Source organism: Alexandromys fortis, unplaced genomic scaffold (assembly GCF_014885135.2).
Source record: "Alexandromys fortis isolate MF-2015 unplaced genomic scaffold, M_Fortis_MF-2015_v1.1 scaffold_18, whole genome shotgun sequence".
In the NCBI taxonomy this organism is placed as follows: Eukaryota; Metazoa; Chordata; class Mammalia; order Rodentia; family Cricetidae; genus Alexandromys; species Alexandromys fortis.
This window is the reverse complement of record NW_026067897.1, coordinates 13,827,528-13,855,012: the sequence shown is the minus strand read 5'-3', so window position 1 is coordinate 13,855,012 and position 27,485 is coordinate 13,827,528. Positions and strand designations below refer to the sequence as shown.

Here is a 27,485-nt window from a genome sequence, read left to right as displayed (position 1 = left end):
TAATATAAAGAAAAAAGTCACACAAAGATGAAAAATACATAGGTACGCTGCATCCTGTATATTATTGTGTTGATTTTGAATTTTTTGAATGCTGATAAGCAAATGGCAGCTGCTGATAAACATGGGATTGTGAACTGGACTGCTAAACTGAACCAAAAAAGATACTTTATGGATACCTTAACTTTTAAAAAGGAAGTCAAAGAATGTTACTTTGGGGAAGGGGTTTTGCTTTCTTTCCACAGGAAATGAGAGATGCAGATTCATAACAGGTTAATATGGATTAGGTTTGATTGCAGAAGAACCCTGAAAATCCCGGCTACAAACATAAAGAAATAAACCTCGAAAAATTATAAAATACTTAACGTATATTTTACCTGCTCAAACATAAAATAAAAAATCATTTTGGCTAACTTGGGTACAACACTCAGTCTGTACTTGTACTAATGCAAATATGAGCTTTACCTTTATGTATTTTCAGGGCAAAGAGACCAGACACCAATAAAAACAGATGGCCCAAATGACCCAGCATGTTAAAATGCCTGTTACAGTCTCTTCAGAACTCTGCATCCAAACCAGTTTCAAGGCTGCTGGCTGAGATGGCACAGCCTCACTCCCTAATCCAGTCAAGACAAAAAACAATCACCTTATTTTCTTAAGGTGCCCCCAAAGATAGAAGCACCCACAGGAAGTAGTCTAGAGAACTACTTCACCCACACTCCCAAAAGATAGGATAAAGGTGGCTTTCAATTATTCAAAGGATTATGAAGGCTTGTCCTTATTTAGGGGTTGATTACAAGTTATTATTGGTCATAGTCAGAAAAAAAGCTAAACAAAGGAGTTAAATGCAAAGATCTCTTTCTAAAGGAATAAAAGAGTATATGATATAGGAATGATACCAAAAAAAAAGGGTAGATTATAGATCTACTTTAATCCAAAAAACAACTATTAATTTTAAGATATTTAATATTGGTATGAATGTTAGTTTATTAATACAAATTTAAAGTTAATTTTGTTATACTGTATGTTTCTACTCTTGTTTAAGACATTGCGATTATGTGGCTCATTTAAAACTGTAAGGTATAGCTGGGTGGTGGTGGTACACATCTTTAATCCCAGCACAAGGCAGAGACAGAGACAGGCACATCTCTGTGAGTTCAAGGCCAGCCTGGTCTACAGAGTGAGTTCCAGGACAGGCTCTAAAGCTACAAAGAAACCTTGTCTCAAAATAAAAGTTATGTATTAAGAAGTATAGATTAATTGCTAGTCATCTATAACAGTCAAACTTAGAGTCATGCTAAGTATGTCTTCAAGGTCATACACAGATATATTTATAGAGACAATGATTTTCAAACACTTCAAAGACCTAAAGAATATGGCATTTAATATGTTTAATAACCTAAGGTTTTTCATGACAGTGAGACACACCTTTTCCCAACAGCACCAATCTGCTTCAAAAGAGGATAATGGGCATCAAAGAAACTCTTTATTGAGCTTTATAGCAAAAGCTAGCATTTGGGTGAAGAAACTGCCCTTGCCTCAAATGCTGACAGTATAATGTCCAAACTGGACCAGCAGCATGAAAAGAAAAAAATGATTGCCAAATTTCGCCAAGATAAGGTAGGGGAGTCCTTCAAAAATGCTTCTCAAAAATGTCTGTAGCTGAAGTTGAATGGTTCAACGTTACAGAAGAACTTTGAGTGACTGTCCAGGCAGTAAGCTTTTTCTGTCGTCTCTTAATTTTGGAAATCACTTACTCTGCACTTCTGTTTCCTCGGGTAATATATCCTTCTCAGGGCTTCAATGGGGTTGAAAACTATAGAGAGTTAATTACAGTTGTAATTCTCCCTAATCATGGTAGAAGTAAATTAGGTACAAAACTCTAAACTCTTCAGGAAAAGACAACTGATGGAATATTTTCTCTATTTTGTTAAATACAAATATAACTGTAATTCTTACTTGATAACTGTTTTGTTGTATATTATTATACTGTGTTAATGTTTAAACCTTGGTTTTTAATTAAACAAAAAGGGGAAATATGGAATATTACTTTACCCTGTGTGAATATAGGTCACTGCGATTGGGTTAATAAAGAGGCTGACTGGCCAATATATACAGGTAGAGGTTAGGTGGGACTTGCAGACAAAAAGATGGCATGAAGAGAAAGAGTCTAAGATTCATGAGGAAATGTGAGGAGAAGGAGATGATCTTGTTATTCTGAGATATCAAATCACGTGAAAGAGCATAGGTAAGAAATACAAGTTAATTTAAAATGTAAGAGTTAGCTAACAACAAGCCTGAGATATTGGCCAAGGATTAATAATTAATAATAAGTTCCAATGTGGTTATTTGGGAGCATCTCCCAGGACACAGAGAAACTGTCTACATTATTGATGAAAGCTAAAATGTGAAATATGCCAAGGATCCAAACAGAGGAATGAGACATCTAATCTTAAAGAAGAACGAAATCCTGACACATGCTACAGCAGATAGACCTCAATGATATGGGACTTAGTAAAATAAGCTAGTCACTAAAAAAGCAAAAACTATATAATTTCACTTATAAGAAGTACCTAGAAAAATCAAATTCATAAAGATGAAAACCAGAATAATGATTGGCAGGATATAAAAGGAAAATGACAATGAATAGTTTCAGTTTTGTAAGATAAAAAGAATTCTAACAATGGGACCTTTTCAAAAAAAATGAACTGCATATTAAAACAATTAAGATGGCAAATTCCAAGTACATCTGACTACAATTTTAAACACAGAAGAAATAATATCTCAAATGCCAGCCACTAGTGTACCTCAGCTGTGGGGCTCTTTCCACAGTCCTTTGGTAGTGTGTTTTATACTTACTAAGCACACATATAGCTTTGGATGGTCAGGAAGATGATCCTGTATAACTCTGATGAATAAAAATAAAACTAGGGTATTTTATGTTACTCAGACTGACATAGGATTCTCAGTCACAAAGACAGCCTTTGACACAGACAGCTAACTTTAGTCTCCAGAACAAATTCAAAGCAGGCTGGTTGTCTCTGGAGACAAATATCTGGTTTCCCCTAGAGACATATAAATGAGCTCGCTTTCCAAGGTGTTGTTTTACTAACTGAAGGTCAAAAGTTGAAGCAACTTTAGTCTGCATGTACTCCCTACCACTCAAGGTCCAGCTAATTGTTATTGTTAAATTTTGATTTCCAATGTCATTTTCTATCTGGGAAAGAACTAGGTGCATGGGTCAATGCAATATTCCTAGCCTGAGAGAAAATACATTAGTTTTCATGTATTGTGAGAATGGGTCAGGCCTTGAAAATGTAACTCATAATTGTCCAGAGTTGGTGAGGGCAGTGGGGGGGGGGGGTCTGAGAGAGAGAGAGGAGTGAGCAAAGAGAAGGATGTAGAGTTAATTAGAAGCTGCTGACTAGAGCATTAGGAGAGATGTAGAGCTAATTAAGAAGCTGTGTAGAGGAGCAAGAGAGATTCTTCAGAAAGGATTTTTTTCATGATGAAGTACAAGAGAAAGTTACCATCAGAAAGTATCTGTATTTCCTTAATTTTTTCCCCTTCAGATAGAAAAGTCTAACCCAAAGAAAGAGAAAAAGATATTTCCTAAGAAGTGTAGTTCATGCCAGCTTCGTGGATTTTTTTACCCTAGTGCTGACTGGGGGCTGGCCCTACTAAGGCAACTACAAGGTGTGGCCTTTGTTGGAAGTGTGTCACTATGGGGAAGGGGGCAGGTTTTGAGGTCTCCTAAGCTTAAGCTACGCCCAATGTGAAACACAATTCACTTGCTGTTGTCTGCAGATCAGTATGTAGAACTCTCAGCTCCTTCCTCCAGCACCATGTCTGCTTGCATGCCACCTGTCATGATGACAATGAACTAAACCTCAGAAACTATAAGTCAGCCCCAATTAAATGTTTTTCTTTATAAAAATTGCCATGAGTATGGTGTCTCTCCACAGCAACAGAAACCCCAAGACAATTCCCCAAATATTTGCCTTGAGAGACGAGGCAGTCATAACTTAAAGATAAAAGATAAAAAAGGATCTAATACCCTTCATCAACACAGTTCAATAATTTCCCACCGCAAAGAAAGTTTGGTGTCAATACAAAAGACAGATTGAATGTGGGTCAGACGACAAGCCAGGAGGCAAGGGAAAAGACTTCTGTAGTCACTAAGTCAATAAGCACCAGTGTGAGTCAATATCATCTTTAAGCACAGGAGAAAGATAAAGGACTTTGAAAAGACAAAGTCAAAACTGTCCACTGCCTGATTTTTAACTATGATGGTAATATTTTTAGAGAAAAGATACAGACACACACACAAACACACACAAAGTTTTAGTTTCTTATGATCACAAAAACTATTCTGGATGGAGTTACCACCACATTCTTAGTGTGAATGGAAACTATAAGCAATATATATTGTAATATAATTTTACAAAATAATTTATACAGATACACTTAAGTTAGAAATAAAACTATTAGTTTTGTTTTATAGATCAGTCTATTTCATGAATATTCATTAATACCATTTTTTCTCTAAGTAAAGCTATATGTTCAAATAATATTTCCTCTTTGGACAACACAGATTACCTGAATGTTTGCTGGGAATGTTTCAGCAGCTTGTCTAGAACGAAGGAGGTGAGGGACAATCTTTAACTTCACTCTGGTACTGACCGGGTCTCTTTTCAGTTCTGGCTTTAGAACTGCTCCCTGTGAAAAACATGTTTGATTATAATGCATTTTAAAATTATTTGTAGCTTTTTACTCTTTAAAATTACTGAAAGATTCCTAGGTGCTGGTGGGAAGGCCTAGCAGTTAAGAGTACTTCTTGCTCTTGCAGAGGACCTGGGTTTGATCCCAACACCCATATTGTGGCTCAAAACCATCCATTAACTCCAGTTTCAAGGGATCCAGGGCTATCTTCTAGCCTCTGTGGGTAGCAGACACACACATACATGCATACAACAAAACATTCAAACATACAAATAAATAAATAATTGTTTTATTTACTAAAGATTCCAAAAGCTCTTACTTTTATCAGTATCACCAACTATCAACTGTTACATTAAATACTAAAACTGGGAAATCTGAAACATCAATAAGTTAATATTTAAATAAATAACATTTTCCTTTTAAAAGACAGACTGGTTTTGTTTTTCTTTTAAATTACTGAGGAACACCATCACTTTATACTTTTTGGAAGTTATCTTCAGCATCCATCTTACTAGGGAAGAGCTGGGTATTTCCATACTCTGAACTGAGTTTGCTGTGATAGCTATTTTGCTTGATGTGATAACATCCAGTTTGCAGACACATGATCAGAAAATAGGGATGCCCCTTTTTAAGTAACTGTTAAGTCGTTGTAGATCTTTTATTCTATAGCAAAACTTACTAAATAATGGTTCCTAAAGCTTAGTTTATAATTTGGAGTTTAAGACAAGTTGTTGAGCTCCTGCAGATGCTTTTAAATAGAATTCCAGTCTATCTTACAGTTTGGATGGGGTCCTTAGGTTGTATGCTTTTGTAACATCACTAGTCATCTGGAAAATACTATCTTACTGCATTAAACAAATATTTCAATATAAAACAGCCCCAATACATATTTTTTTAAAAGTATTCCTTTGAACATTAACTCTTCAGGAAATGTATTGCTAAGTTACTGGGTCAATATTCAAATTTCCCACAATTTTAGTTTTTCCTTGAAAGTTTAACTTTTGGTATTCCAAAAGAAAAAAAATCACTTCAATTATTTTTGATGTATGTTATCTTTTTCTTTCTTTTGAGAGAAAAGGTCTGCCAAAATACCAATCACAATAACCACAGCTTACTTACCTATTCTTCAAGTAAAATAATTTCTAATGTTTTATCAGGATATTAAGATAAAACATAATCATTCTGCCTTCTCTCTCTTCTTATTCTCACTCTCCCTCCTTCTCCCTTTGTTTCTTCAACTTCCCCTCTCCTTCCATAAGTCTGTGACATAGCTTTGCCTTAATATGCTGCATGATCTCACACAGTATATAGCCACTATTACTTTCATGTCATCAGTGCAAATAGCAACTTTTAAAAAATGGCAAATAATTTCATACCTTTACAGATTCCCTGAAAAGTTATTTGTTATTTCAAAGAGGTCAATAGACTATAATCTGAAAACCAATAATCTAATTCTTTCATTTTTACACGAAGAACATAAAGCAGAGAGTTGAGTGATTAGCCAAATCTCTCTTCTTAACACACTGATTTTTCGTGCAGACATTAGGAACTACAATCCAAGAATCTCGCTGTTCTTTCTGCTATACCACTCAATTTAATCTAACTAGAACTACTAATTAATATTTATGACCTTAAAAGAAAGCAAGCAAACACACAAATCACACTGTGTTTGGACTGGGATTTGGAATACTTTGACACAGTGAAGAACTTATTAAGCAATGATGTTACTTTGAGACTGCAGAAACCACCTTTTGTTCTAGATTATAATCAGGAACTAGCTAACTACAGCCTGTAGACCACATATGGCCCACCATTTATTTCAACATAAATAGTGAGTTTTAAAAATTGCTTTTATACCTTTAAACGGAAAAAAGGAATAACATTTTGTAATACATAAAAATTATATGAAAGTATCGAAATTCCTAATTTTATTGAAACACAACCATGTCTATTCAGTTATCTACTACCTCTTGCTTCTTTTCATGTTTCAGAATTTGAGTAGTTACAGCCTCAGATGCTATAATGTCTACAGAGCCCAAAATTACTGCAAGAAAAGTTTGTGAATCCCTCATCTACATAATGTATTATTATTATTTATATATCGACATGGAAAACACAAGAACTATTAAACTCACCTCTCGGGAGTTTAATTCACATACATAAACATGACTTAAAACTAGTATTTTATAAAACATGACTTTAGCTTACAAACTAAGTAGGGAAAAATAACAGTTGATGTCAGCACAATGTTTGTTACGCTGATGTGAGACTAAACCAAAGCAACTTACCTCTTTTGTCTTCAGTGGTATGTCCCCAAGGTATACCTTGTACATCTTATTAATGATGGCCGGGTTATTCCAGTCAATTAAACTATGGGAGGTTTCAATAGAGAGTTAAAATTATTTTTGTCCCCATTTCAATGATTAAAAAAAAATAACTCTAATATTTGTCATCAGAGAAAGATGCCAGAAATACACAGATAGAAAGGACAACTGGTCTGTAGAAAGTAAAAAGGAAGTTAGCTTGAAAGACTACAAATCAGTCATTCCAGTTCTTCCACTTTGATTCATCAGATTACCAGAGCCAATGGCCCAACTACTGGGTCAGGGCCAGCACTATGGAGCAGCTCAGCAGAGCAGACATAGACCATACTTGTACTAAAAGCTCTGGGCCAGGAGTTGATACTTCTGTTTAACTTAAAAATGTTTATGCTTCAAATAATCACACCCTTGGAAACTTGTAACACTGTCTTTCTCCAATACTGTTATTTGATTCCTGACATCACGCAATTCCTTGTCTACTTCAACAGCTTCAATATCGAAAACGAGAAGTCACAGTGCCACCTGTCACAGACTCATTCCTAGCTGGGCTATAGAAAAAAAGCTGAGTTGGGATACAGTGACTGGATAAAAAGTATCTACCACCACAGCTGGACTCAGTCGCTCACTTTATAAACCTAATAATAATAAAATCTTGAAGTGGACAGCTGAAGTTCTCCCATGCTGTCTCTAACTTTGAACTTAGGCAGTGTTTCTGTAAAAACAATTTGTTATGCTGCTCAACTGTGGTTTTCATCCCATCTTTCCATTATACCTTATCAATCGGCCTCTGACTGTCTATCCACAATCCCACCGTTCTCAAAGGCACTTTATATTTGAATGTTAGTTCTATTCACCTACATTTCTTCTCAGCTACTTGATGCTAATTAATCAACTTCTACCACTATTTCCCTTTTATGAAACTTCAGGTTTTGAAAATTTCAACAAAACAAAGAAATGGTTTAGGAAAGCAAACTGAATGCCTAGTTGTTCTTGACCAGAGAGGAAATTTTTCACTGTTCCTTTATTTTGCTGTATTCATCTTTTTTAAGGTTTACTTTTCCATGTAGTCATTGTAAAATGTTCAGAAAATATAAAAAACAAATTTTCTTCCATGAACCATGTTATTTTTTTTTCAATATGACAACCACTGACTTTGTCGTATCTTTTTCCAGACTCTGACTGACAGTACAGCTGTCAGAAATAATACTTGAAGATATACTTTTGAGATTTTTCTTTCCAAAATGGGAATTACCTATGTGTTTTCCCAACAGGATTTTGACCTCTTGATATAATTCCATAGTATAAACATTTTTATCCAAAAAAAAAAAACACAAAAATATATCTAGGAATTACATTTGTACTTCCAACAATCGAATCTACAATATGATTACTAAAGGGCCAGTTCAAACTTAATAAATTACTGAGAAGGAAACTAAATCCCTTGAATGGATATCAGAAATATTCTAAGTTAAAAGCAATAAAAAAAAAACTTGAGACTTGAAAGGTTAGAAAAAATGTAGTCCAATTTTCTCATTCTAGTGTGGCAAGGTTAAGCTTGGCTCTCAAATTCAATCAATAAAAGACATGAGCAAAAATAAGATCATGACTATCACCTCCTCTATGTCCCTCTCCTTAATCTCTGGGTCAAGACTTCCACATGGAATCATATTACTTACTGAATATGGGTCATAACAAATTTTGAGCAGTAAAGTTTCTAAATATGGAACAACCGAAAATTCATTCAAAATCAAATGTGATTAAGCCAGTGTTTCTGGCAGGGCTGACTCGTGCTGCGTCATGCAGTTTCCCTGAAGCCTTTGCTCTGACTACTCAATCTGCAGGTTTTGCACTGCACCCATATGGTGTCAGTCAAACAACACAAGGAAACATTGACTGAAACCCCTTGCCTCCTATCAAAGACCAGCATGTTATAAATTTCCCTGTTCTTACTATAAATCTCTTATAGAAAGTGGCTGGAATACAGAAAACAAAACTTCTATTATTTTCCTACTATCATCCCTCAGCATGCAAAATCAAATGAGTCTATCTTCGAATTTTATCATTTTAGAATATCTGATTAGAACTTGCTAAGTTGCAACTTGAATTAAACTTTTAATAAAAAATCATTGCATGGGTTTTGGCTTAGGATTAGGACAGAATGTACAGTAATTTCTAAACGCCTTTAACTTCTGCCACTTTGTACTAAATATTTAGGAAAAGCAGTGTTCCTAGCAGTAACCATTGTAAAATCAAAAAAAAAAGCAATAGACCCTAAAGCAAGTTAAAGATGATCTACCTTAAGTATCAAATATTCAGCCAAGATTTAATTCTTTGTGTAAAAATGAACAAGCACATCCATTTTATTAATAGGAAAAATGCTTTCATCATAAATAAATGGAAAAATTATATGTACAGCAAAAATTATTTTAAAATAAGTTTATGATTTATTACCATCAAATGTCTGGTTTTCAAATCTATTCATACACTATATATCCACAGTCACATAAGAAAAATCTCAAAGAAAAAGGATCACAAAAAAAGTTAAAGAAGCCCTGCTATATCCCACCTTATATGCTTTAGCTGTAAGCTAGCTACTCACAGCCACCACCATTATCCAATCAAACATATTAACAGAAGAACAAACTAAGGCCAATCAAGTTCATTTCCTTATTTTACTATACCTCCTTGCACTGGTCTTCTTGGAGGGAGCAAAGTAAAATTATACAATATTTATAAAAGTTTTTATGACATTTTTCATATTCCTCTGTCATGTAACATGTTACTTTAGCAAAACTGAATGTATTCATCAACCTTCAGGACATGGTACTATAGACCTGTAATCCTCAGTAGGCAGAGGTATGGGACAGGAGTCTAAAGACAGCCTAAGCTACATAACAAGACCATCTCAAAATTTATAAATCAATTACTAAAACCTCATGATATGAATTTTAAAAATACATACAGGAGCTCACTATGTATCAAAAGCTAACTTTGAACTTATTATTCTCTTGTTCCTGTCCCCAAGACTGAGATTATGAGTCACTAGTGTTTAAGCTTCATTTTATTTTTTAACCAAATAGATTATTTTTAAGTTATTCTTCAGTCTCTGTACTTATCATTTTAAATTTTATAATTAGAATATTTTATCATTTTGCATTCTACTTTATTTACTACTACTTGAGGAGCACTTTATATGCTGCTATATAATCTTTACATTTTTGAAAGAAACAATAGTCTATAGAGTTATTTATCCCCATTGTGTAAAATTCAATTTTGTTTTTATTTTTCAGTAACTATAGGCCATGATATGACTGAACTTATACCATTTCTAAAAATACTTTTCTTCTTTAGAATGAATTAGAGAATAAATTCCAAGATTTACTGTGTATAATTTCTTTTCATGACTCACTGCTCAAACAGGACATAATACACAGCACTTCTGAAGAAATTTAAATAAATTTACCAACAGCTAAATGCTTGTATTTAACCCTAGGTATAAACTGGTAGCTCACTGTTCATTTTCCATTGATTTTTATTTCATACAGAGTATTTCTCTAAGTCTATTTGCTATTTGTATCTCTTTTCAATGTAAACTTAAGTTTTACTCAGCAAACCTTTCCAGAAACCTGGTTTCTATTATAGTAACCACAGTACATACACATTCATTATTAAAAGTAAACTTAACTGGTTTGAGATAGAAAAAGAATTAAAAACTCATTACTTTTTGGGTCTAATATTTGTAGATGGATGCTATAAAGTAGTTCCACACTAGCTCAAAATGGAGTATAATAAAGGGTTCTGTATTTTAAGGTAGACTCACAGATCACAGTTCTCTACACGAGCAGGGAACAGGGACCAAATCCAGCAGCCAAGAGAGGCCATACAAGTTTTACCTCTATATTTATAGTACAAGAGACCACGCCCAAGTAGGCTATTGGCTGAAGGAGTTCTCACAGTAAATATTTTTGACATTAACTTTTAGTTTATGTGCCTAGCCAAAAGTTTCATTTTTCATGATGGCATTCCTAACCTACTTCAGCTTTGAAATGCATTTTCAAATAGCTTTTTTTCTCTGACACAAAATTTTGCTCTTTGGTAAACTTTACTTACAAACTACATATGTGTCACAGTTTCCTAAACCAAATACCTCATTGCATAAAACCCTGCAAAGCTTTAAGAACTCTGACCTTTCCATTATGAAAGCTTTAACAAGGAAGCAATTACCTCTGTTTGCTTTTCAATTCCAGGTCTGCTGCTGTGGCCACACTATGGCGTGTATCACTAGAAGCGATCACCAGGTGGAGAACAGCTTCCAGTTCAGGCACCTGTTCAGCTTCTATGAATTTCACTATGCCCAGTTTGCACTGTAGGTAAGTGACGGGAAGGAGAACGAGTGGTCAGGAAAACAGAGAGCACACTAATGTATCGTTTAACATAGCAACATGGTCATAAACCATGGATCAATGTAACAGCAGGAGTGCCTACTTAGGTTTATGTACTAGACAAGTGTACTAAATCATAACTATTCGTAATTTCATTTAACCCTCACAATCTATGAGGTAGATATTATTATAAACATTTTAGGTGAAGAAACTGAGGCAAGGCTTAAGACATTAAAATACACAGGAAGTGATGACGTCAGGCTTCAGAGACTAGACAAAACAATTATAAAAGTCTCCCTACTGAGGTTACACAACCTTCCTAGACTGATGAAGACTTAAGTCTCCATCTGCAGATTCCACATAAAAAGGGTTGCTACATTAAGAACAACGTGCTCTATAGATGTTTGTGAGAAAAAAAACATGTGAACATCTCACATTCCAGAGCTTTCCTCTATTGCTAAGATATATATTACTGTCTTCTGCTTTCTTAAGCTGCTAAAATCAGAGACTATGCCTTCCAACCCACTCTAGTCAATCCGAGTGCAGCTCTGCTCCAACAGGAGTGTTTAATCCAGCAAGCTCAATGAAATGCCATGGGGAGTCTAAGAAGAACTTTCTGAAATGTAAAGAGCTGTGAGTTTCACTACAAATCATTCCTGGACAAATATACCTGAAAAGCAAAACTACATCTTCAATTTAAAAACCAGTTACACAATAATCCTCAGATATATAAATTAGGAATGATAAAATATACTATTAAATGAGAAAGAAAGTTATAAAAATGGAATGAGAAAGAATGCCAATAAAAAAGTGCAAATGACCAGAGGTCTACCTCTCCTCCCTGCTCAACCTAACTTTCTTATTCAGTTTGAAAAGAGAAGAAATCATTACTATAGATTGCAAAGGGATGGTTATAGAAGTCAAATGCACACTACATGACAAAAATGTATAAAAAACTGAAAATGAGCCGGGCGGTGGTGGCACACACCTTTAATCCCAGCACTTGGGAGGCAGAGACAGGCAGATCTCTGTGAGTTCGAGGCCAGCCTGGTCTACAAGAGCTAGTTCCAGGACAGGCTCCAAANAAAAAAAAAAAAAAAAAAAAAAAAAAAAACTGAAAATGACAGATTCTCATCAATAAAAGATAAAAATATTACACGATTAAATTTTACACAAACATCAAATGAACAGATTGTTTTAAATCCCCAAAGACAATTTAGTAAAAAGACAAAACTATTGTGACACATAAAAATGTATTACGTAAAAGCTGTTCATATACACATACAAACACGGGGAGTGGGGAGGGGGAAGAGAGCAAGACATAGCTAACTAGGGAGCTAGAACTACAGATAGTTTTGAACTTTTTTGTTACAGTTTCCTTGAGATGCTGTGAATTAAACTTAGGGCTCTAAGCCTGCCTGCTAGGCACTCTATCACTGAGCAGCACTGTGGGGTTTCTGTTTGGCTTTTTGTGTTGTTGTTCTTATTTATTGTTTTGTTTTATTTTTGAGACCGAGTCTCAGATGAACTATGTAACCAAGGATGACTCTGAACACCTTGAACCTCCTTGCCGTAACATCTTGGTTATGAAGTGCCAGGATTCAACTGCAGTTTCACGCATGCTGGGTAAGCACTCTTATCAACTACGCTATATACCCAGCACCACTCAATTCTATTTCTGACTACTTAAACCTTTCCCTTTATAATTAGGAAAAATAAAAGTTGACTAATTTGGAAGAAAAGGTATTCAAAAATAAGAAGTTCTCATTTTTAAAGCTAAACCATTTTAGCACCAGGTTATGAAATAGACAAAACTCATTCAAAGACCTTTAAATTTGCAATGACCAACTTAAGACTCTAAGTGAACAGTAACTACTACTCTCCAATATATATATACAACTATAAGCCTCAGAGAAGACTAGGTAAACAGTCTAGTAATAGAAGTGAGACCCTGGTGAACCCCAAAACCTCAGTGTCTTTTTGAAAAGGAGCTCAATTTCGCTACCTCATTAGTTGCTGTGAGGATTAAATGAGATAATGTACTCAAAGTACCCAGTACAGAGCCTGCCACAGATCACACTCAGTAGAGTGGTTTCTATTCTATTTACCTTCCTCACCCTATGGTTTAAGGAGGGAAAATAGAAGATGTACAAGCATGAAGTAAATCTGATCAAGTATAACCCTCATTGAACATAATACTCTTAAATTTTTGAGTGGCAAGAATGCCCCACTTGCTTCTTTTTCCCTCTCCTGGGAACACTTTTGATCAATGGTCACTTACAATCCCAAAAAGAAAAGGATCAAATCATTGAGACTGCTATGGAGAAATAAAGGAAGGATTGGAAGACTAACCCATGTTGCTTGAATTCCAAAATAATTACATACTGATTTCTGTTCTTCCCTGAGGTGCCTGATGACAGACACAGGGAGGCACCTTCTCTGTAGAGCACCAGTCATTTTTAAAAGCTGCTCAGAGAACATCTGTGTCCTGTTTAAATCCAGAATAAAATTCTTAATGCCAATTTTTAAAAGCCCAAGAAGAAATATAAAAGGGAGTCATGCTTTTCCCCACATTGTCACTTGTGAAGTACAGAGGTTCCTCACTTTACACAAAATGGACAGCCCTAAAAACTGAATAATGAAAAATAAATTATAATTGCATCAAAGGAGCTAAGTAATTATTAAGACCTATAATTATGAATTGAAATGATAAAAAACTAAATCTGCTCAATATAAAAATGGGTTGTGCAAAATACTTGAAAGACGTGAGCAATGTTTGAAAGACATTAAAATCATTTCCCACTCCTCCCTTTCCCTAGGACTTTAACAAAAACTGGTAGAGGAAAAGAACATTTTATATCATTTGCTCCTTTCAATCATATTTTTTAGAGAACCTGAACATACAAGAAATACACTGCACATGCTTCATAGGGGCAAGTGTTCAAGAACAACTCCCATGATGAGCAAACTCTGTGATACCTGTTCCAACTGTTCCGGTGTCCATGGGTTATCACCAATAACTCGTTTAGCTGCATAAAAGCTCATTCCTGGGGGAGGTTGTGGGATTCCAGAACCTCCCCCACTGTTTGAAGAAGAACCCTGTGATGAAGATGAATTTTGGCGACTCTGGGATTCATTTAACACATATCTGGAAAGGAAATAAAACTTTATCTATAAAAACATGTGAATTTGTGTATATAGAAATATATACATAAGAGTCAATAGCATGCTGTCCATGTACAGCAGTATGACAGAACAGGATTCTTAAACTATGGGTCACGACCTCGTTGGGGGTCAGATGACCCTTTCACAGGGGCTGCCTAAGACCATCAGGAAACACAGATATTTACATTACAATTGATAATAGCAAAATTACAGACATTAAGTAAAATAAGTTAATGCTTGGGGTAACCACAATATGAAGAACTATACCAAAGGGTCACAGTATTAGGAAGGTTGAGAAGCACGAGGCTAAAACAACTAAAACAAAAACTTAAACGTAAAAAATCTTTATTGTTTGTTTTTTGAGACACAGTTTCTCTATGTAGGCTGTCTTGGAACTTGCTCCATAGACCAGCCTGACCACGAACTCAGACATATACCTGTCTTTGCTAGGATTAAAGGTGTGTGACACCACCAGCAACATAAAGAATCTTAACGGCATCTTAAGTAAAGGTATCTATATCCTCAGCAAACTAATCAGAAGAACCTATAACTCAAGGCAGTTATAAATGAATTACAACACTTAACAATAGTTGAATACAAAATATTTGTTCCATTTCCATTGCACACTACTGTCTGATGAGTTAGTAAAGACTCACTATATTTTGACTTCTAGTCAGCAAATAGACACAAGTTCGGGGACCCTAAAAGGCATGTGGGGACAATGTTCTATGCCCCAGAGCTTTCAGCTATCCTCCTTTCTTTGTAACTCACATCAGAAAACTCACTGGAGTTTCTGACAAACTGCCAACATACAGGTGCAAAACAGTCTAAAAGTTCAAAACAAAGTAAAAGGATCAAAGAGAAAATGTTAGGAGCCAGCAAGATGGCTTAAAGTGTTAAGGCACTGACCACACAAGTCTGACAATCTGAGTTTGAGTCTGAAACCCATGAAAGGTAGAAAGAGAACCAGTTACACAAAGTGACCTCCACACACACGTACAAATAATAATAATAAAGTCTTAAAAGTAGGAAAAGTCAGAAAAAAATAAGAATTTTCCCAGTATATATTCAAAGCTTTTTTTATATCTCCTCATTATTATCTTATTTATTTTTTAGTTTATAGAGTAGAGATAAGATCTCTAATGAATTCATTTTGATCTAATTAAAACTAGTATTCCTCATAATCAAAATAAATCTTTGATATAAATACTAGTTAAAATCCCTTTAACAGTATAATTCTATACTGATAAATCTAGTCATAATGGATAATAAAATTCTCATTATAATTAGAGAAAGTACTTGAAAGCTATGGTAGTTTGAATGAAAATGTCTCCATAGGCTTATAGTTGGTTCCCAGCTATTGGCACTTTGGGGGACAGTAAATCCCCACAACCATAACTGCTGGAGGGAGTAAGTCACTGGGGGTGAGATTTGAGTTTATATTCTTGCCCACTCTCAGTTTCATGCCTGCAGTCACAGCCCTAAAGAAAAAAGAAAAATCAAGCTACTCAACTAGAGGAGCCAAAGAAGAGCAAAACGAATCATACAACCTGAACCCTTTGGTCTCTGGCACTGAGGTCAGATGATGTGCAGCGCCATTTGCCTGGTCCTCTATGTACATCTACACTCAAGATCAGAAGAACTTTAGGAAACTATCTCTGACAACAGGACAAAATCAATAGGCTAGTGGCAGATCTCAACCTGGAACTAGGCCAGATTCCAAAATCTGATAAAACATATCTTGACTACAAGGGGCTAACAGTCTGTTAAGAAAATGAAAATGTCAACAATGTGATAAAAACACAAAGTAGTATACAGGTGGATCTTTGGGGTTATAAAGATACAGAAAACAGAGCAAATATCTACATAGAATAAGAAATGTCTGTCAGAGACAGAGTTGTCATCAAGCCAGAAAGAGATACTTTCCAAAGTGACTCTGTTGTTACTTCTTCTGTGAAGAAATATGCTAAAGAGAATTAATTGCAGTGCTGTAAAGAATAAGATGACAAGTGATTGCAGTAGAGCATGAACTGCTGAATGCATACAATGACTGGCTAATGAGATACCACAGTAAGATGTGTTTTGATCAATATCTATGCTAAAATTCAGGCAGCACTACAGCACTGTAGAGAAGTTTGAAGGCATGACAGGGATAACTAAGTACAGTAATATATGTGTGTAACAGATCATAGTGAAGCCCATTATTTTGTACATTAACTAAAAAAAACTGAGTTAGAAAACAAAGAGGTTAGAACAAAATTTTAATCAAAGTTGAATAGATCCAAAAGTAAATGGTATCAGTGCAAAGAGATTTCAGGACATCAAGAAGAAAGAAAACTACAAAAAGAAAAGCTGGATATAATTTTCTAAGGGTACATACAAGGTGCTATGAGACTCAACACAACATCTATTTCTGCCTGGGACAGGTGAAGTATGAAACCACAACAGCAGATCTACATTGACAGAGTCTTTATGCAGTGGAGCTGTATCTTAGCATTTAAGACTGATGCAAATCCTCAGAGATGCATCCATTCACAAGTGAGCCAAATCATTTAAAACAGCATATAATTTCCATATAGTAAACTCAGTAAAAAACAACATTGCTTAGTTTCATTGGTCTTTTTTAACTCACCCATAAGGCATCAGAAGGACATCTAGCATAAAGTCCAAAAGCAGCTGCACAGTCTTTGGTTTCTCAGCAAGATTAAAAGGAGAAGCTGATTTTGATGATTCAGCTGGGTATTTCATGTGAAAAAGGGTTGGTATTAAAAGATGCATTAAGCTGAAAGAAAAATTACATTTATTGAAATTACTTTATAATTCAATTGTTATACATGTGAATAACAACAAAGAACAGTTAATAAAAGTTGGCAATTATATCAGGAACTGTTCAATTATGATACCAATTATGTACAAAAATCATAATTTAGGGAGTGGTACTGATTTCCTAATCCCAGCACCCAGTAGACAGAGGTAGGCGATATCTGTGAGTTTGAGGTGAGCCTGGTCTTGAGAACAAGTTCCAGGACAGCCAGGGCTACACAGAGGCTATCTCAAAAAAGAGAAAAGAAAAAAAAAAAAAAGAAAGAAAATTAAGAATCTCAAAGTATTAAGATGAGCATGGTAGTGCTGTGGGAGTATGATCCTGTACACAGTAAAGATTTGGGGGAACTCACCAAGGCCAGCTGGCCTGGGTCTGAAAAAGCCTAGGATAAAACCGGACTCACTGAACATAGCGGACAAGGAGGACTACTGAGAACTCAAGAACAATGGCAATGGGTTTTTGACCCTACTGCACGTACTGGCTTTGTGGGAGCCTAGGCAGGGATGCTCACCTTACTAGACCTGGATGGAGGTGGGTGGTCCTTGGACTTCCCACAGGGCAGGGAACCCTGATAGCTCTTTGGGCTGACGAGGGAGGGGAACTTGATTGGGGAAGGGGGAGGGAAATGGGAGGCGGTGGCAGGGAAGAGACAGAAATCTTTAATAAATAAATAACAGAAAAAAAAAGAAAGAAATACTGATTGGCCAGTAGCTAGGCAGGAAGTATAGGCAGGGCAACCGGACTAGGAGAATTCTGGGAAGAGAAAAGGCAGCCAGACTCAGAGGAAGCAAGATTTGAATGACTCAGTGAGAAAAAGTACCAAGTCCATGGATAAACATAAACAAGAATTATGGGTTCATTTAAATTGTAAAAGCAAGTTACTAATAAGCCTCAGCTAAAAGGCCAAACAGTATATAATTATGTTATAATTAATGTAAGTCTCTGTGTGTTTCTTTGGGACTGAACAACTGGCTGCAGGACCAGGCAGGACAGAAAGTTCTATACATGGTGGTGCACACCTTTAATCCCAGCACTCCAGAGGCAGAGGCAGGTGGATTTCTGTGTTCAAGGCCAGCCTGGTCTACAGAGCAAGTTCCAGAACAGTCAGAACTGTAATAGAAACCCTGCTAGCAAGAAAGAAAAGAAAAAAATTTGAGTGAAAAAAAAGAATTGAAATGATATTAAAATATTAAATTTTCAACATGGTCAAAAAAGAAAGAAAGAAAAGAAAGTCAAAGTATTGAGAGATAATTAGCATTTAGCCAATGTGATCCATCACTTTAAAACTTCGAGAAAATATATATAAAATAAACTTGATGTTACCAAAGGGTATTTCAAATTAAATTTTAAAAAATAAAGTCAAATATGTCCTTTAAATAAAAAATTAATTTTTTATTTATTTTTATTTTATGTGCATTGGTGTTTTGCCTGCATGCATGTCTGTGTGAAGGTGTTGGATCCATTGAAACTGGAGCCACAGACAGTTGTGAACCGCCATGTGGGTGCTGAGAACTGAACCCGAGTCCTCCTGAAAGAGCAGTCAGTGCTCCTAACCACTGAGCCATCTCTCCAACACCCTAAAAACTTAATTACTAATATTGTTTATAAATACCCATAGTCCTTTTCTCAAGGTTTCTGAAGTCCTAGATTTGAGCCCCAGCACCATTATCAATCAACTGATTGATCAATTAGTAAGTAAACAGAACTGGAAATATCTTTCTCATTGATGGGTCTGAGATACAGATCTTTTCCCTAAGCCAACAGACAAATGATATCCAAGTCCTTCCACTTTTCCAGCACCTATTTTAATATCATATCAAAAATACTCTATTGCTTCCAGAAGTTGTTAAGAAATGTCTTATACTTCAAGACAGAAATTTTTTGATTAAAAATTTTTCTTTTTGAGGCCGGGTGATGGTGGCGCACGCCTTTAATCCCAGCACTCGGGAGGCAGAGGCAGGCGGATCTCTGTGAGTTCGAGACCAGCCTGGTCTACAGAGCTAGTTCCAGGACAGGCTCCAAAGCCACAGAGAAACCCTGTCTCGAAAAACCAAAAAAAAAAAAAAAAAATTTTTTTTCTTTTTGTTATTTAACACATGTATAGGTACCTCGCCTACATGTATGTCTGTATACCACAAGAATAATCTAGTGCCCAGAGGCAAGAAAAGGGTGCTGGATCCCCTAGAACTGGAGTTAACAAATGGCTGTGAGCCACCATGTGAGTGACAGGAATTGAACCTGGGTTCTCTGATAAGCACCCAGTGCTCTTAACTACAGAGCCATTTCTCCAGACTCAAAATGATCTTTAACATCACATAAATTTACCACTTAAAAACAAATAACAAAAACTAAGGCAGTTAGGTTTATACATTTTTAATGTTCACATCAAGAACTTTTATAGTGCTATTAATAAAATAATAAGAGAAAACTCAACTATCTTTCAGCTAAATGAGCTCGATCCTTTCCATTTGCCAAATGAAATCAAATGTGACCTGTATTTGAAAGACAGTCAGTTGCTGACTCTTGCAGATAAGAAATAGGTAATGAGGAAAAGCCATACCTATCCTGCTGTGGCTGAGGCTTCCCTTCCATGGCAGTAAGAAGCGTAGGGGCCAATTCACATTGTTTTTCCACTGGCAGGCGAGGGTAGCCCATCTTAACATAAATTATAGTGAAATTCTAATGCAGTAAAAGAAAAGCAAGTGAGTATGAAAAGAAAATATGATTACAAGAAGTTATAGTTATAACAAAATCATGAAAAAAATCATCCTCTCCACAGACGTATTACAGCTTAGTCAAGTTACCCTGATGTATTCAGAGGAAGAAGTCAAGCACAACTTATTCAAACTGTTTATTTTAAAGTGGGCTTTTTATACATATATACATATATATATATGTAATTACTGTTATCTGGAAGTAAAACAGCATCTAAATCTGCATTACCATCAGTCTCCAAGACTGCTGTATTAGTACTCGACGCATGTTAACAAACCCCAGGCTTCCCTTTCCCAGCTGGTCAGTTACTAAAACCATCTTTGGAAACTGCAGCAGTCTGGTTCCTCACTTCAATTACACATCAGCAATGGATGACAGAGGAGCCAGGGAAACTGAGGAATGCAAATGTTATCAGTAGTTCTATAACCCATGTAAAATCCACAACCGTAGCAAACCCATGACATAAATCCATATTTATATATAAGAGCTACTCATCTGAAGGATTAGTCAGAAAAAATGAAAAGGTTTCATACGGCCTTCTGTTTAGCACAGTTATTGGGCCTCATTGATTATATTGTCTTAAAGATATTATCCCTAATAGAACTGTGTGTCAAAAACAGGCACAACACCTCCAAAAGTTGTAACTCCTACTAAAACAACTTATTAAATTCTGCCGTATTGTTAAAAATCAAAAGAACCAGGAAAACAGTCTTCATATAATATCATTTCTTATATTTTGTTTTCATGAAATGGAATGAAGAGGAATATTTGCCAGTTTCAGGTGTACTCTACACTACAGAAAGAGTATCTTTTGAATACACACATCAGAAACAGTATTGCTTGTTGTGATGTTTTGTTTGTGTTTTAACAAATTAAGCTTGCCTAAAGATCAGAGTGCAGAGCTAAGCCACTACAGGCAAGGCAGTGGTGGCTCACATCTTTAATCCTAGTACTTGGGCGTCCCACACCTTTAATCCGAGTACTTGGGAGTCCCACGCCTTTAATCTCAGCACTAGGAGGTGGAGACAGGAAAAGATATGATTGGACAGGAATATCAGGTGGGAGGAGATAACTCAGATGCAGTCTGAGATGCAGTCTGAAGCAGATAGAGGAAACAGTCTGAGGAAAAGACTGTCCTTTTAGTCTCAGAATTCAGTAGAAGTAAAAGGTCTCTCTAGTGGCTAGCTGTACTGCTTCTCTGATCTCTCAGCTTTCACCCCCAATATCAAACTCCAGGTTTTTATTAAGAACAATCAGAATTCATGCTACATCTGGCACCCACAATTGCTTTCTCATGCTCATGTGTTGTAACCCTTCTCTCTATTCAGATTTGTCTCATATACTAAGAATAAAATCACTGTTATTTACATAAAAACAAAAATTGTATGTACTTGGAATATAGCTCAGCAGAATGCTTGCCTTACACATAAAAGGCCCTGGGTTTAATCCCTAATACCATAAAAAAATTACATATATATACATTATAGAGTACCATGTGACATTTTAATATATGTATACATTATATGTTTCCATTAGGCTAAACATACCCTTAAATATTTACCATTCATTAAAGCAAACCCTTGAAAAGCCTTTTCCCCCCTTGATTCCTGCTGAGTTATTTTGTTGCTCCTATGTGTATGTGTTTCTTCTCTCTTTTATTTTTTCAAGAAGAACATTCCATTCCGTTGCTCGGACTAGTCTTGACTTTCTGAGCTCAAGCAATACTCCTGCCTCTACCTAACAAGTCAATGGGACTGTAGGTCCCACCCCACACTAGGCGGCTCTAGCTATTTGATGTCAGACATCAGACTGTTACCCACAGTCACCCTAACTAGGCAATAGCAGAGCAGAAGTTTCTGTTCTCTAACTTTGCTCCTAGTAATGAACCTTTTCCCAGCTTCCGATAACCTCTATTCTACGCTTAATTTCTAAGGACTAAAGTGTTCAGGTTCTCTATAAGTAAATACCTGGTGGTCATTTCACCAACATTTCTTTGTTCAGTGTAAATTGACATTCATTACCATGTCCCTATAATGTTCTTTGAAGCAATATTACCTGTGAATCAGTACTCTGTGAAAAAAACAGCATGCGATTTAAAGTAAAAATATTTCCATTAGATATGGTCTAAAAATAAAATTCTAAAGTTGCCAACATACATTGATGGCATCAACAACACAGTAAAAGGATTTACTATAAAATTTTAAAAAAGTGAAAAAAAAAACATTCCAAAACAAACCAATTCTCACCGTGACAAAGGAAACTGCAGCAGGGTCCTGGTACTGAACCAATAGTGTCTCTACTGGGAGTTGTATTTTGGGGCGGCTTTTTATACGTTTGTTCAGATGGACCAGCAGTTCCATTACCTAAAGCAAAGATAGAAGAACGGAAGTTACCAATCATATCTTAAAAATAAAAGTTTAATTTCTTAGACATTACTTATTTTGGTGAAAAGTAGCTACTTTTATTCTTTTTAAGGACTATAAAGTTGGTATCTCAGAAAGGGATGTATCAGAACCAGAAACACAGCATCTGAATTTCTGAGATCCCAAGAATATAAAATAGAAGATTCTACTGTTTCTAGATACACTTAGTCTGTCAAATCTACTTCTGAGAAAAAGTGGTAGAAACACTGAGTTCTGGGGATTAGATGTGCTTCAAGCTGAAACCAGTTTTAGAAAAGAACAAGGGTCTCAAAGAATATGGCAAATTATATCTGGATGAAACCCAGAATGGTAAGAATTCAGAAAAGCAAGGTCTGGATTACAATAGAATTTAGCAAAACACTGAAGTACATTTCCTTTATCCTGAAAATCATCTGATACCAATAAAGAATTCAAGTAAAAGTTGGGCAGTGGTATCACAGGCCTTTAATCCCAGCATTCAGGAGGCAAAAGCAGGCAGATCTTTATGAGTTGGAGAACACCCTGAATCTACAGAGTGAATTCCAGGACAAACCCTGTCTGCAAAAAANAAAAAAAAAAAAAAAAAAAAAAATTAAATAAAAAAAATAACAACCTTCTTCCTCCTCTATTAGTGGGAAAGGAACAAAAGGAAATTAACACATCAATAATTCCTGTGGAAAGAAAGGAAAATATACAAGTTTATGATAAATGGCCTTGGTCTTACTCCAGTATAATATGTACTAAGAGAGAAGAAATTCAACATTTTTTAAAATCTAACCTAAGAAAGAGTGAACATTTTAACTAGTCTGGAGGGCTGGCTGTATCTATGATATATTATTCCTGAAACATACAATGAAGCCTCAAAGCACACATTAGTGAAAACTACAGTTTGTGTGACTAAGTATAGTGCTGATATGAATATATTTCCTTTCAAAACATATGTGTTTATTTTTGTTGGATATAAATCCAAGACTAGAAGTGTTTGGTCACGAAGTTATGCACACACCCAGTTTAAGCAGATACTTCCAAGTAGTTTCCAAAGTGAATAGTAATTTGTACTCCTGCCAGTCGTATATGAGCACTCAAGTTGTTCCACAGCCTTGCTAACATCAGGTATAGTCAGGCATTAACTTTTTGCTATTCTTATTTTTGGTTGTGAGCCTAGCCTTTAAAAGTTGAGTCATCTCTCCAGCACAACTTTCTGCTATTGTAGTAACTATGAACAAAAAAAAAAGTTAACTAATACAGAATTCTACTTAGCAAACCTCATTTTCCTTAAAATTAATAAGTCGATACTAATTAGTACCAAAAAAAAAAAAAAACCCAAGGTTTTAGCTCTCTTTCAGCCAATTTATCCACAACTAAAAGCTATATTATGTAACATCCCACTTAGGTCAAACATACATTATGAAATTGATGGTAAGGACTCAAAGTTCCACAAAGTCAACAAACAAAATCAACAAACTAACTCTGGTTATAAAATTCGAGTATAAAATTTTACACTGACCTGAGACAGTACAAAAATAAAGAAAAAGAAAGAAAATAAAAAGAATGGTTGCTTAATATGCACAAGGTCCTGGGCTCAATCACCTGCATAAAAGAAAATAAAAGGCTGGATGGAAGGTGGTGGTGCATGCCTTTAATCCCAGCACTTGGGAGGCAGAGGCAGATGGATCTCTGTGAGTTTGAGGACAACCTGGTCTACAGAATCAGCCAGGACAGCCAGCAACCAGGACTGCACAGAAGAAACCCTCTCTCAAAAGAAGAAGAAGAAAAAAAGCCAACAACAACAAAAAACCAAATAACAAAAATAAATGCTGAGGAGACTATGGTATAAATGAGTTCTATTTAAAAATAAATGTTCTATGAGTCTTATTTATATATTTTATTAAAGAGGAAAAGTGCATTCTGTATTTGTGCTCAATATCTATACATTTTATTAACAATACTACTCAAATGACAATTATTACACTGGTTCTAAAATTTACAAGGCATAGAGTATACGACTATATACTATGAAAGTAAATTCCTATCAAGAATCCACTCTCTAAAAGTCAAAATAACACACAAGAAAAGTTCTATTACTGCCTTCAGAGTGATTTTTAACCCCTATTTACTTTGACTAACTTTGGATGAATTAAATTTATTCTCATAAATACAACAAAAAAATTAACATATGTAGCCGTTACACAGAAGCAGTATCTGGCAGAAACCAGGTTAATTTTGAAGTTACTCATCTGTTAAGTCCCTGTTTATAAAGTACATTGTTAGTCATGTGACATAAGGCAAATTACTTACCTTCTCTGAGTTCCAGTTTTTTCATCTATAAAATAGGAATAATTAGAGCACCTATACCTCACAGAATTGCTAAACTGAGACACTGTCCAATAATTTTGGCTATTACTATTAATTTCAGGATCATTATTCCCATTTGTAGGACTCAAATGATGATACATCAAAGGCAAACAACAAGATTCAATGAAAAGATATGTCAAAGAGTGGTATGATATTAAAATATACTAGCTTTAAGTATTATTTCTTTGTCCCAGAAATTCTCAATTTTGCTTAACAGTAAATCACTCTGCCAATAAATACATATATAATACACTGTAATTGATAATAAAACATTAAATTCGTACATCAAAATGTATCTAATCAAAATATTAACCTAACAAGAACACTGCAAACTGTAGAAAACGGTAATCCATGACTATTAATATACAAGACAAGAAGACAGTCTCGAGACAACTGTACAGTGTTAGCAGCAAACAGCCTCCGGGCACACTGAGATCCACAGTCCACAAACAGGAATTGTTTTAAAGCTTATGAAGGACTTTTCTCAGGAGCACAGAATACCCTTTAGGACTGCAGATGTAACAGTGGTAGAATACACACTTCTCATGCACAAAAGCCTGGGTGGTAGCCATCCAAAGTACATGATGTGGGAGTGATTTCTTATTAATAAAGAAACTGCCTAAGCCCATTTGATAGGCCAACCCTTAGGTAGGCGGAGTAAACAGAACAGAATGCTGGGAGAACGAAGCTGAGTAAGGGAGTCGCCATGATTCTCCCACTCCAGACAGACGCAGGTTAAGATCCTCCCTGGTAAGCCAGCTCATGGTGCTACACAGATTATTAGAAATGGGTTAGATCAATATGTAAGAGCTAGCCAATAAGAGGCTACAGATAACGGGCCAGGCAGTGTTTAAAAGAATACAGTTTCCGTGTAATTATTTCGGGGCATAAGCTAGCCATGTGGGCGGCCGGGTGCCGGGGACGCAGCCCCGCCACTCCTATCACCACAAGCACAACCAAAGAAAAAATTAAACAGAACTGTCAGATTTCAGTCCAGAATGAAAAATAAAAGAAGGAAAATTTTGTATCAAATACTTCAAAACTAAAAACAATATTCTTATTAATAGTTTACCTAAGAAAAAAAAAAAGCAAACGCTGTGTGTCAGTGTAACCGAAAAATATAACCAGAATAGCAAAGACAACTTGAAAAATGGGTCTTTATTCATTCTGAGCATGCTTGAAAACATAAGAAATGAAAAAATGTATTTGGTGACCAAGGTATTTTGGTATTTTGTATTTTAAACTTTAAATCCTCACTCACCTATTCATTCTTTGGTCTTTTAAGAATTAGTTAATAGCCAGGAGTGGTGGAGCATGCCTTAAATTCTAGTACACAGAAGGCTAAGACAGACAGATCTGTAAGTTCTAGGCCATCCTGACCTACACAGAGTTCCAGGTCAGTGGAGGCTATATTGTGAGACTCTTAAAAAGTCATTAAATAAGTAAACATAAGCAAATAAAAGTGCATCAACCATTCTAAATTCAATTTGGTCTCTAAAATGTGAAAAAGAACCACTTCACATTATTTTGTAAACCTAGCACTTAATGCATAATCATCATTATCATATATATAAAAATCTTGAGGAAAATTTTGAATAAAATAGATATAATGCAAATAAAAAGAGGAAAATAAACCTAAGTACTAGTTTGATTTTGAAACAGCTCATCCCTAAGAAAAATTAACCTAAGCTAGGCTAGGCTGAGTGATATACTGTCAAGCATTTAGAAAGCACTGGGTCAGAGACCAGCACAATAAACAAATACGCAAGCAAACAAATACTATAATTTTGATAATAGTGACCAATAAGCTACAGCTAAGAGCTGAGAAGAAGCGCAGTCAGTAAAGAGCCTGCTATGCAGGCCTAAGTTCAAGCTCACAGAATCCATGTTTTTTGGTTTTGGTTTTTCAGGACAGGGTTCTAATGAGGAATATTATTTTTAGGTGTGTGACTTTTGTTTATGCTGCATTTGTTTAACTCTGTGAAGCTGTGAGTCTTTGCCTGTCTAAAACACCTGATGGTCCTAAAAAAAAGCTGAAGGGCCAATTTCAAGGCAGGAACAATGACAGACAGGGCTGGCAGGCAGAGAGAATAAGTAAAAGGAGAAATGAGGAGGAGGAGCAAGAGAACAAGGAGAGGAGGACATCATGGGCCAGCCACCCAGCCAGAAACATTAAGACTAAAAGTAAAATATACAGAAGTAAGAAAAGAAAAAAGCCCAAAGGCAAAAGATAGTCAGAATAATTTAAACTAAGAAAAGCTGGCGAGAAATTAGGCAAACTAAGGCCAGGCACTCATAACTAAGACTGTAGACCAGGCTCACCTCAAATTCAGAGATCCACCTGCCTCTGCTTCCTGAATGCTGGGATTAAAGGAGTGTGCCACCACCCAGCCAATCAGAATCCTTGTTTTAAAAAAGAAAAGAAGCTATACCTAATGCCACATATACCTGCACTGGGGAAATAAAGCCAGCAGGGTTGTTGGGCTCACTGGCCAACCAGTCTAGTCAAATCAGTGAGGCCCATGTGTAATAAGAGATCGTGCCGTAAGGAAAAAGTGGAGGGGCTGGAAAGATGCCACAGGATTTAAGAGCACTGGCTGCT

The 27,485-nt window shown here is 35.8% G+C and overlaps 1 protein-coding gene across 4 annotated transcripts in view; it reads right to left on the bottom strand.

Annotated features, from left to right (window-relative positions):
• Ecpas (Ecm29 proteasome adaptor and scaffold) overlaps positions 1-27,485 on the bottom strand; it is a 119,316-nt gene that overhangs the window by 59,961 nt on the left and 31,870 nt on the right. For all 4 annotated transcript variants that reach the window (XM_050164636.1, XM_050164626.1, XM_050164607.1 and 1 more), the window contains 7 exons: positions 22,373-22,489; positions 19,972-20,090; positions 17,220-17,369; positions 14,402-14,570; positions 11,265-11,404; positions 7,008-7,089; positions 4,597-4,716 (listed from right to left, as the gene is read on the bottom strand). In XM_050164636.1, the coding sequence (XP_050020593.1) occupies positions 4,597-4,716; positions 7,008-7,089; positions 11,265-11,404; positions 14,402-14,570; positions 17,220-17,369; positions 19,972-20,090; positions 22,373-22,489 (897 nt within the window). The remainder of the gene's footprint in view (positions 1-4,596; positions 4,717-7,007; positions 7,090-11,264; positions 11,405-14,401; positions 14,571-17,219; positions 17,370-19,971; positions 20,091-22,372; positions 22,490-27,485) is intronic.